This window comes from Antechinus flavipes, chromosome 1, assembly GCF_016432865.1.
Source record: "Antechinus flavipes isolate AdamAnt ecotype Samford, QLD, Australia chromosome 1, AdamAnt_v2, whole genome shotgun sequence".
Lineage (NCBI taxonomy): Eukaryota > Metazoa > Chordata > Mammalia > Dasyuromorphia > Dasyuridae > Antechinus > Antechinus flavipes.
Genome location: NC_067398.1, coordinates 587,277,799 through 587,290,493, shown reverse-complemented (window position 1 = coordinate 587,290,493; position 12,695 = coordinate 587,277,799). Strand labels below are relative to the sequence as shown.

Here is a 12,695-nt window from a genome sequence, read left to right as displayed (position 1 = left end):
CAATGATCCAAGATAATCCCAAAAGACTCATGATGAAAAATGCTATCTACCATCAGAAAAATAACTGATGGTATCAGGATACAGACCAAATCATACTATTTTTCAGCTTCTTTTTTTCTTTCTTTTTTTTCTTTTTGGTTCTAGTTTTCTTACACAAAATGACCAATATGGAAATATGTTTTATACGATTGCACATATGTAACCTCTTTTGGATTGCTTATCAACTCACAAAGGGGAGAGAGGATGAAGGAAGGGATAGAATTTGGAAATCAAAACTTTAAATGGTAAAAATCATTTCTACATGAAATTGGGGAAAAATAAAACATTAAAAAAATTTCTGAGGCAAGGATGTATAATTCTGGTTCTATAATGATTATTTAACCCAGTCAGGGATGAGATACCTATGGAATTTCTGACAAAAGAAAATCAATTACTATTATACATCAATGAGTAGAGGGAGCTGTACAAAAACCAAAGTTTCCTTGCTTCCCCCTCATATGCCTTTGCAAGAGATTTTTATTCAATTATTTGCTTCCATGCGGCCAAAAGGAAAAATGAAGAAGGAATAATGACCTAAGCTGACTGCTTGTTGATGCTGCTAATGTCACCAATGTCACCAAGACACTGTTGCCCAAGATGGGGCAGATCCTGGAAAGCTGTGGTGACTGAGATGGAAAACCTGAAATGCAGTTGAGACCAACACACCATGGTGACAAGACAGAGTGACAAGTATAGACAAAAGCAAAGTGGGACAGGGTGGGTGACTGCAGAAGCTTGTAAAATGACGTCAGAAAATAAATCCCAACCTTCCAGTGATTCTTTCACTTTCCTAATGTTTGCAAAAACCCCAATTCTCCCCTCTTCCTAACTTCTAACTTCCTATTACTGTTGAAGATACTATTTTCCATCTCACCTAGGATCAAAAACGTAGAGGTCATCCTGGACTTTTCCTCATCCTTCTTCCTTACCCCTGCCCTTCCCACCCACACCTCTCTCCCCCCTCAGCAGCCTCAATCACACTATATACACTGATACACTAAACACATAACAGGTTCTGTTGCAACTGAGTGACTGAAGATAGAATGAAACAATGTGTTTAGCAATTTCAGTGTAGTGCCACCTGCTGGCAAAATGTTGTACTACTGTCCAATCCTGATTAATTCATTAATAAGTAATAATATATGTCTATACAGATTTGTAGAAAAAAAAAAGGAGACACTGTGGGTAGGAGATTCCACTATTATTGAAGTACTTTGAATGAGACCTAGTTCATCCACCAACTCTAATATACCAATCAACAGATACTGTTCAAGGTATTGTGCTCTGCAATGGGAAACAGAGAAAGATAACATAAACTCTGTACTTCTCTTGGACACATAATCTTTTCCAGCAGCAGGAACAACAAATAATCCAGAAGCAATCCTGATCTAGCTTTTATATTCCACATCTGACTTAGTCACAGGGCACTTGTGGAAGTGACTTTGCTGATTATTTCAGAGTATATTTGTAAAAACACACACACACACACACACACACACACACCTGAATATATATGATGCAAGAGGCAATAGTAAATAAAAATCCACTTAATTTTAGCCATTTGTGGAAATCCATCTAAAATATATCTTTTAAAAGCAGGTACTTCCCTTACCAATTTAACCTTTACTTGTAACTTAAGGCATCATTAAAAACGCCAATGATTTACTGCCCGTAGTTGTAGCTTCAAACAATGTTAAAGTGGGATCAGATATAAACCGGAATTTTCTTTCTGATAGAGCTGTCCCCCTCTCCTGACTATAAATAAATAAACAAACAACAAATAAATGAATGAATGAATAAAAGAGCATGCACAGAAGTGAAATGAAGTTCAGAAGAAACCCAGATAAACAAGACAGCTTTGAAAGTAGCATTAAATTTATCACATTTTATATAAAGCATACTGCACATAAAAGAATTGCATGTTCATATATAATCCTCTTGATCCTCCTTTTCTGCTTGATTTGGCATAATTTTGCATGTTCATTACATTCAGGATAAAAATACAATTTAAAATATAAGTTTTACAAAAAAAGGAAAAAAAAATCCCTGATAGCATATATATTTTTGTATTCTTCTCCTTTTTTTCATTCAAGTGAATGAGGGTATACATTTAGGAAATGGAACACGGGCCTCATTCTACACATTTAACTATAGAAGTGAATGCTCTAGAAGCTATTTGGCAAGAGGCTTTCCTTCTCTCAACAAAGTCTTCTTTATTATTTGTGTCTGAAGGCCTGAACCACAACTTCTGGGTCACTGACGCTATAACAACCTCTCTATCAGTCCCAAACAGCACTAAGATCTCATTTATAGACTCTGTTCATGAGGTATGGAAGAGTCCTTCACCATTTTGAAAAACAGGCATGAATCTATTTTGAAGATGCCCTTCTTTGTACAAATAAATTTTTCATTGTGATTGTCTGAAGGACCCTTTGCAAAAGTAAGACTAACTTTGATTTTCTATTAGTTCCTTTGCTATTTGATTTCTAACAGAATTCTATGCACAAACTGTATTTGAGTCTATATACATCTTTAATGTGAAAAGGAAATTTAAATGATCATGTAATGGATGTCTGAGAGATAAACTTTCTCCTTCCTACATAAGTATCTCCTACTGGCTATAATAATAGTTGAGTCAGACTACTAAATAGCCTAAATCAATGAGGCAACACTGACTGTCAGAAAGTTGGTGAAAATGGGACTAGACACAAATTTTGCTCCCTTAAGAACGAGGTTGATAATAGGTTAATGATAGGAGAATTTTGTTATGCTTTGTTAAAACTGGGGATATAAAAAATTCTTCTACTATAAGTGCAAAATATGATAGAACCCAGATGAAAATAATTTATCTGTCTATCCAGTCAACATTTGGTGTTCTATAAAGAACTGATAAGCAAAGGATGTCTTTGAATGAGCTGTCATTATATTTTCTAATCACAAAATTTTTTATTAAATTGTATCAAATCTTGAAGGATAATTAAGTAAAAATCTACCCTTAAATTCTGATGCTGCCTATTATTTCTAGGGTCATATAAATTCATCTATTGACATTTAAGGTCCTTCCCACACTGGCTCCAAATTACCTTTCCAGTCTTTTTATAGAATTCTCCCTTTCCTGAACTCTATGGTCCAGCCAAATTGACTTTCTTGGTGTTCCTCATCCATCTAACACTGCTTCCCATCCCTATTCCTTTGCAGAAGCTACTCTCCATATATGGAATAAAATCCCTTTTTACTTCTATCTCTTAAAATATATCCCTTCAAAGCTCAGACAGAGGGTTCCTCTCTGATACCTCTCACCATTAATGACATTATATTTTGTGCGTATACACACACACACACACACACACACACACACACACACACACGGTTGCTTCTCATTAAATGTAAGTTCCCTAAAGCCAGGACTGTTTCATTGTTGTCTTGGTGCTGAATTACTTCATTAGTACTTGAGATAGATGTACATAAACCTAGGAGTATTTGATTCACAGGCACCATGAACTTTATGCTGCTAATGAAACTGCCAGAGATTTGACTGTTAACAAATTCTGTTTTCTTTGAAAAAAAATAAAAGAGCCACAAAGTTGTTTTTGAAAATTTTGGATTTAATGATTGTTTTTTCATGGATTAATAATAATAGTTTGACATTTAGACAGTACTTTAAAATTTACAAATGATTTACATATTTATTCCATCTAGATTTCTGCTGCTGTATCATTTATTTGATTTGACTGGAAAAGAAGCATAGCCTTTGCCAAAGAAAGAGGAGTGATTCTGGAGTTGGTAGATTGGAGTTCAAATTAACATCTAGGATTAGATAGTTAATATGTTAGAGGGAAGATCTGAATCCAGCTGAAGATCTTTTTCAATAATATTATATGTACCATGTCACACATATTTACTGGCACCTACCATCTAAGTGATCTTGACCAATTCCTATGTCCACAACAAGCCCCAATTCCAATTTTTATTTATAAAATAAAAATAAGAGAATCAGACCTGCTAATGTCTTTTCACTTGTGGCTTTCAAATCTTATTATTCTCTGGTTTAAAAAGAAAAGATTACTTTTCAGAAAATATACTCATCTTAGTCAAGTGCACCTGACTCATAAAAATATTTTTCTTTTTCAATTAAGAATGAGTCAGAAATAAGAGGATATTTTTATTTTGGAGGCAGCATGAATAGAATGTTAGTCCTGAAATTAGGCAGACGGACTTCAAATGTGGGTTCAAACATTTACTAGCTGTTTGATCCTAGAGAAGTCACTTAATCTCTAATTGCCTCATCTATGTCACAGGGTTTATATGACAAGTAAATGAGATAATTGTAAAGCTTACACATAGCTAGCACATAATAGGTGCTATGTAAAATGCTTATTCTCTTCTCAGTCATCTCCATATCTCTCCAGCAAAGTTAAAGTCACATATCCCCTTAAAAGAGGCATACATTTATCTAGGTGGTTTTGATAAGGGAGAATAGGAGGGCGTTATTTCTACTAAGGAGCTTCTAGTATGCCTTATGATTAACAAGGAGGGGATATGTTAAGGAATGTTTGTTAATTTATCTTAACATGGTAGTGTGAGACATAGAAGAAAGAGGCTACTGAGAAACCTCTACCGAGGTTTGAGATAATAATAGGGAAATCCTGTTGACAAATTATAGGAAGTAGGTAGTGAATGGGCCAGAGATTGCTTGGTTCTTGGTAACTTAGAAGCCCTGGTAGCTTACACACATACACATACACACACACACACACACACAGTCCATAATGTAAAGTCCTGTGGCATAGGGATGCAGGCATGCCATCATTACCTTCTGCTCCCCCTCCTCCATTTTCATTCATTTCATTTAGCTGGCTATGAATATTAAACTCACCCCCTTTCTCTATGACCAGAGAACATTTTAAATTCTAGGTTTCCAAGTAGAAGACACACCCTAAAGTAGCCCCAGGCCCTGTTGGATACCCTAAGACAAAGGTACTCTAGTTTAGCCAGTAATTTGATAGTGCCTCCTAACATTGAAAACAATTTAAAAGCTGAATTGGCCGCTATTAGAGGTAAAGAAGTCAACCTTTTTCCATGGTCTGTGCTATGTACAAGTCCCTATGTACAAGATTCACAAATACTCCTGACGTTTAAAGTTTTGGACCTCTGAGCATCAGATAAGTGAAGCACTGTCATAGCTTTAGAATTCTAAATGGAATCTGTTTCAGCCTAATTTTTTTTCTTTAAATCACACTCACTTCTCATTCTTAAATGCCTAAAAATAAATCCTTTCTCAAAATGAGGTTTTTTATTAGGGGACAATCTCAAATGTCCATGTGGGTGCTATTTGCCTTCCTAGATGACCCCTATACATTTTTGATCATCTCTAAGTGAGTTTGAGAACCAGATTAACTAGTCAAAACATAATTTAAAGTCCTTAAAGCAGTGTTTTATCAACTTAATGACCAAATGAAAATGTTGTACAATTAATGAAATTCCTCCTGCACAGTTGGAAATAAAGACATTTTAAAATTGTTGAATTACCCATATCAAATTCAATGAGGTTAATTTATAATCAAAATTACCTCTAATCAGATCAACCCTTTCAAGCCCAGACTTTGAGAAAATTAGGCAAGATAAAAAGAGTTTAGGACAGAATCTAGAATCCTATCATGGCTAATTATTGAGGGGCCACTTATTGACACAATGAATAGAGCACTGTGTCTGGAGTCAGGAAGATTTGAGCACAAACACAGCCTTAGACACTTATTAGCTGTGTGACTTTGGTCAGGATCACTTGATTTCTCTTTGCCTCGATTTCCTCATCTCTAAAATGGGAATAATATGTAGCATTTCCCAGAGTTCTTGTGAAGATCAAATGAGATAATTGTACCATGCCTGCCACAGTGTCTGACACATAGTACGCAACATATAACTATTAGCTATCTTTATTTTTATTTCTAATAAATGTTTTCAGGTGCTATCTGTTTTGTGTCCAGAATAATTGGCTTAGGAACTCTTTTCATTCCTCTGTCCCTTTCCATGGCTGTTATTTTGAGTTCCTGTAGCTCCATGTTGAGCCCTCTAGTACTTGCCACTATTCTAGACTGCCTTTAGCAGGTACTCTTTAGAACACTTTACTACCTGACTCCCTCCAGCAGGGAGCATCTATCCAGGAAATTAGATCACTGTCTGTTTAACAACTTTGATCCCCACCTCCTATCTTCTTCCTCCCCACCTGTCACTGTCTAGATATTCTTTCTTCTCTCAGTTTCCATGTTCTGTGTCTGAGTTTTAAAGACTGAGTCCAAGATTGTAGCCTAGGTTTATAAACTAGTCGTGAATCCATCAAATATTCTCAATCCAGTATCAAATTGAGCTGCCACATTTAGGAAAGGACATCCATTTCATCAAGGAGTTAAGCTTATCAAGGGAACTGATATCTTCTTAAAGAAATATTACTAATGATACTCATTGGTAGAAGAGATGTAGACATTCAATCCTTTTTTAAGGATTATTCTTAATCCCAAATTAATACCCAAACCAAAGCATTGCCTGACGATGATACACTGTCTATAAATAGTAACAATAATTTTAAAATAGTATCTATAGAATGGTGACAATAACTGGCATTTCTGCCAAGTCATAAGATTTATAAGGTACTTTTTCCATCTTCATGGTATTTCCTGTTTTATATCATTTGACCCTCATGGCAATTTTATTAGGTCAATATTAGAAATATTATTAGTCTCACTGTGCAGATGAGAAGGCAACTAGGTGGTACAGTGGACAGACTATCAAACCTCGAGTCAGGAAGATTCATTTTCATGAGTTCAAATCCATCCTCATACACTTACCACTATGAGATCCTGGGCAAATTACTTAATACTATTTGCCTCAGTTTCCTCAGCTATAAAATGAGTTGAAAAAGGAAATGGCAAACCTCCAGTATTTTTGCCAAGAAAACCCCATATAGGATCACAAAGAATCAGACAAAACTAAAAGAACTAAACAGTCACAGTACTTAAGAAAATGAAAATTTTGAAGGCTTAAGAAACTTGACCAGGATCATTAAGCTAATTAGTATTTGAAGCAGGATTCAAATCCATCTTCCTGACTAAAGAATAATACATGAACACATTAGAATATTTAGAGTTCCTGTCCCATTCGAGTAGTCCCTGGTCCCAGCTAGAAGTACTTCTTCTCTAATTCCCTGCATTTGGACATTTTATCATTTAAAGAAAAAAAACTAAGGAGGCATGATACCTTTTCACCTATTTAAAGGGTTGTTAAGTGGAAGAGGAAAAAGACTTATTCTGCTTTGTGTGGCCATGGGATTCCATCAGAAAAGACTCATTTACTCAAAAACCACAAACTAGTGTTTGGGATATTTAAGTGACTGAAGCACATTGGATTTGCAGATGACACAAAACTGAAAGAATAGCTAGTACAAAGTTTGATAGAATCAAGATTTCAAAATGATGTTAGAATACAAAGAATTTGGATCTAATTGAATAAGATGAATTGAATATGAGTAAATTTAAAGTTGACACAGGTTCACAAAAGTAGTTTCATAAGCATAGGTATGTAGAGAGAGTCAGTTTTATCATCTCATGCTTTCACTCTTGACCCAGTTCTATACACACTTATGCTCACAAGTATATCACTGGGGAGGTTAGACATCAATTCAAATGAAAAAAGTCTAGGCTTTTAAATGGATTGCCAGGTCAATTTAAGGTAACAGTATGATATGGCAGCCAAAGAAGCTAATAGAATAATAATAACTAATATTTATACAGTGCTTTAAATTTTGCAAATTATTTTATACACTGTCTCATTTGACCTTCACAACAATCTGGGAGGTAGATGGTATTATTATTTTCATTTTAGAGATGAGTAAACTGAGGCCAAAAGTGACATTTCCCAAGGTCACAAAGCTAATGTCTGAGACTGGATTTGAACTCAGGTCTTCTTGATTCCAACACTCTAATTATCTAGGACAATGATAGCACTTCTGAAATCTACTCTGGTCAGACCACATCTGGAGTAGTATGTTTAGTCCTTGGTGTCACATTTAGGAAGCACATAGATTAGTCAGAGAACCTCGAGAAGACAATTAGAATAGTTAAGGACCATGAGTTCATGCTGCATTAAGGTCAGTCAAAGGAATTGTGAACATTTTATCATTTGGAAAAAAAAAAATTAGAGGGGGCAGGATAACATTACAAATCTCATGTGAGAGAGGAAATAGACTTGTCCTGCTTTGTGCCAGAGGTAAGAAGACTAGTAGAAAAGAAGCAGAATTTTCAAAAAAGCAAATTTAAATTTTACATAAGAAGAAAATATGTAAACACTTAGACCTACTTGTGAGTGGTATGAGCTTCCTGAGAAGGGCTTCTGCTCTTTTAATCTAAAGGCTTCTGTGTACAGGCTGGATAACCAATTTAGATAGGAGACAAGAAGGATTCTTGTTCAAGCACAGACAAGTTAGCTTAAGTGGCCTCTGATGAACCTCTCAACTCCTATACTGGGTGAGTCTGTGGTTGAATAGAAGCCAGTCATTAATGGAGCTACAATAGTGACTAATCAAGAAATCAGTTGATCGGTGAGGGTCTTTCTTACCACATCCTGACATTTTGTAAAGTAGTAAGCAACAGCAAAGCTTATTGTCACAGGAGGACTGTCTGGAAGATTACTTTGACACCAACCTCTCAGGAGTAATAGGAAGGGAGCGGAAATTCCATCATGAGTAATATTTACATGCAAAGATTTCTCCTGTCAGATTGTTATCTCCACTCACCTTGTCACAGAAGACCTTGATCTGGCAGTAAGCTCTGTGAATGGGTTTATTGCTTCGATTGTTGTAACTGTACGTGTCGATCTGAATCATCAAAGGAAGCCCTTTCACCCCTTTTTGGGAGGAGAAGTCTGTACTTAGGCAATTCACAGTGATGAAAATCTGAGGGAGAAAGAGAAAAAGAAAGAAAGGGAGAGAGAGAAAGAATGCATAATGAGAGAGCACAAGTTACCACAAAAATACATACATATCTAGCCTAAATTCAAAATGCCAGACAAACCTATGAGAGGCAGTATGTCAAAGCAAGATCTGAGTTCAAAACCCCACTTCAGAACTAATAGCTGTGTCTTTGCCTCAGTTTCTTCATCTGTAAAATGAGGGTGTTGTATTCAACATCTAAGACCCCTTCTGTCACATCCCCCCAGGGGGTTTAGAAAAAGATATTAGGAAATCTCTGAATTTGAAGGGAAAAAACCCTTATCTTTACTCTCACTAACTTCTAACTGACATTTAGTATTTCCTTCAATTATTTAAAAATACTATTTTGAGAAAGGATACATGGCTTCACCAGATTTCTAAAGGGGTCCAAGGCAAATAAAAAGATTAAGAACTCCTATTCTAAATCTATTATTCTATGAATATACTGTATCCTAACTTGTTTAACCGGATCAAAAAAAAATGTCTGACATTTACATAGCTTATTTATTGACATTTATTAAGCACCTATTATGTGTCAGATGCACAATCTAGGTTAAAAACTAGATTTTTATTATTACTTTATCCATTTGATACATGAGGTTATAACTTAAGAGAAAAGAAATATTGTGACTTGTCCATGACCATAAACTCAGAACCATGATTAGAGCCCAAGTCTCTTGAGACTCCAAAATCACTGTTATTCCCAGCATGCTATCTCTCTTAAGAGGATAAGATGACTTAAATTTTTAAAAAGTTAATACTCTAAAATAAAAAATTTGCAAAAGTTCCCCTACTTTTCCCATCTTGAGTCTTTAAGTTGGCAACAATATTTTAAAAAATTCAATCTAAGATCATCTTTTACATTATATCAGCAAGTTCATATTCATGGAACTTTGAGGGGAAGAAAGAAGGGAGAAAAACAAGAAAGAAGTTATTTGTTTTCTTTAAAAGCACCACAAATTATATTTTCTTTCACAAATGGACTCCAGTCCCAGTTTTGTGACCTTGAGCAATGAGTTGTGTGATCTTAAATAAAATAATTCTATTCTCAGAATATTATTATGGTATAGACAAGGGTTTTTAACCCCTTTTTCTGTCGTGTATCTCTTTGACAATCCAGCAAAGGTAGCTCTTGTTGTTTAGTTGTGTCTGACTGTGAGCCTATTTGGGGGTTTTGTGGCAAAGATTTAGAGTGGTTTGTCATTTCCTTCTCCAATTCATTTTACAGATGAGGAAACTGAGATAAACAAGGTTAAGTGACTTGCACAGAATCATACAGCTAATAAGTATCTGAGGTCACATTTGAACTCATGAAGAGTCTTCCTGATTCCAAGCCCAGTACTCTATCTACGTAACTTTCCCCAAGGAAGACTATGGACTCCTTTTCAGAATAAAAGTTTTTAAATGCATAAAAATACCCATGTTCACAAAAGAAATCACTTCTATTGAAAAGCAGTTATCAAAATATTAAAGCACACAACACCACCAGCAACAACAACCTCCATTAACCATTATTAGTGGAAAGGCAAAAAACACTGGATTTGGAATCAAAGAACCTGGGTTCAAATCTCATCTCTGCCATCTAATGACTAGCAATTTGTGGCCAAATTATTTTGCTTCTCTAAGCCTCATCAGTTTTATCACTTGTAATATGAGGACATCCAATGGCAAGATGTCACTTCTGGCTCTAAAACTAAAATCTAGAAAATGAGGATATTGGTGATATGGATTTTAAAGATCTTTTTCCATATCTTGATTCTATAAATAAACCTTTAACTAAATAGCTTAGCTTTATTTAGTTGGATCTGATTTCCTATTTTCTTTGTTATAAATAATCATGGAGAAAAAAAGTAAAGGCACTGTAAGTATTGTCATAATTAATAATAATAAGTCATGTTTTCATTTCTTAACAGTAAACTACTGATATTATTTTGGCTTATAATTTGAAAATAAAGAAACATATTCTGTTAATATATATTGCATGATGGGCAAATATCACCTGTATCAAATTACTTACTGTCTCAGAGAGCAAGAAGACAAGAGAGAAAGAGACAGAGACAGAGATAGAACAGAGACAGAGTGAGAGAAGAAAAAAAAAGACAGAGAAACAGAAACAGTCAGAGAGAAGGAGGTGGGGAATAGTCCCTGTCTTCAAAAGGCTTATATTCTAATGGGGGAAACAACATGCAAATAAATAGGTACATATAAGATATACAAGATACATGCATAGGAGACAGAAATGAACCAGAGCAGGGGGGGCTTTAATTGCAGAGTGAACCAGATAAAAAAGTATACTTGAGATGATTCTTAAAGAAAGTTGAGATTCCAAACAAAGGTAGAGGTAAAGAGAAGTTGTAATGAATAGAGAACTGAATTTTGAGTCAGGAAGATGAGTTTGGATTTTATCTCAGATGGTTATGATTTTATGATTCTGGACAAGTTATTTAAAATTTCATTTTTTCAGTTTTCCTCAACTGTAAAATAGAAGAGTTAGACTTAATGATTTTAAGGCTCCTTTCATTTCACTAGTCTATGATTCCATAGCTTTATGAATATGTTTCAGGCAGGGGATCATAGAGTCTAGAAATGGACCTCTATGTGCAAGCAACAGAATAAAGGCTAGTGTGGTTGATTCATATAGAATATGGAGAAGAGTACAGTGTTAGAACAAGCAAAAATAACCTATGATTGAAAGAAAACAGATTGTAAAGAGCTTTAAAATATCAAACAAAGGACTCTATATTTGATCCTTAAGATAAAAGGGAATCGCTGGAGTTCCTTGAGTAGGAGGGATGATATAGGAGACAAACTTGAGGTAAATCATTTTTGGCAATAGTCATTATAAATCTGTTTCAGTTATATTCAACTTTTTGTGACTCCATGTGGTTTTCTTGGCAAAGATACTAAGTGATTTGCTATTTCTTTTTCCTATTCATTTTACATATGAGAAAACTGAGGCCAGCAGAGTTAAAAAAAACTTGTCCAGAGTTCATAGACCTAGTAAATATCAAAGATTATATTTGAACTCAGGTCTTTCCAACTCCAGGTTTGATTCTCTATCTGCTGTGCCACCTAACTGCCCTATTTTAGCAGCAGTATAGAAGATATATTGGAGTAGAGAGAAACTTGAAGCAAAAAAGACAGATTAGAAGACTTTTAGAGAAATAGTGTTATAAATAAAAAATGGGGAATGATACCCATATCAGTCACTGTTGTACTCAGAGTCCAGGTTCTGCTGCTACTTCAGTTCACACTCTCTATTATTACCACAGTGCTCAATAGAAAAGTTAAAGGACGCTAAAGAACAGTAAAACAAATATTAAGGAAATTAACACAGTCTGAAGCCAGAACACAAACCCAAAAGACATGGGCAAAAAAAAAAGTGGGAGTTATTGAAAGGGAAAGGTAGATGCTGATACAGATGGGAATGACTGCAGAAAACAGAGACGCTGCAAGAGATGGTACAGAAAGCTTAAGTAACTGAAGATGCCAACTGAATTGTATTAATTTTTGTTAATTGTACTTCTAGCGATGATACAATTTGAAATATTATTTTTATCAAATCTTGTCAAAATGCAGAATTTTGCTTCTCTTTTTGTCTAAGTTATGCTGTTAGCAGAGAACACTTACTTTGAGAGCAAAGAATATGTGTCGCTAATAGGATGCCTTAGAAGTG

At 35.0% G+C, this 12,695-nt stretch overlaps 1 protein-coding gene across 5 annotated transcripts in view; it reads right to left on the bottom strand.

Moving 5' to 3' along the window:
* GRHL2 (grainyhead like transcription factor 2) overlaps window positions 1-12,695 on the bottom strand; it is a 206,829-nt gene that overhangs the window by 37,866 nt on the left and 156,268 nt on the right. For 4 of the 5 annotated variants that reach the window (XM_051970942.1, XM_051970945.1, XM_051970943.1 and 1 more), the window contains one exon: window positions 8,825-8,983. The exons of the other annotated variant lie outside the window; for it this stretch is intronic. In XM_051970942.1, coding sequence (XP_051826902.1) covers window positions 8,825-8,983 — 159 coding nt within the window. The remainder of the gene's footprint in view (window positions 1-8,824; window positions 8,984-12,695) is intronic. 5 annotated transcript variants of the gene reach the window in all.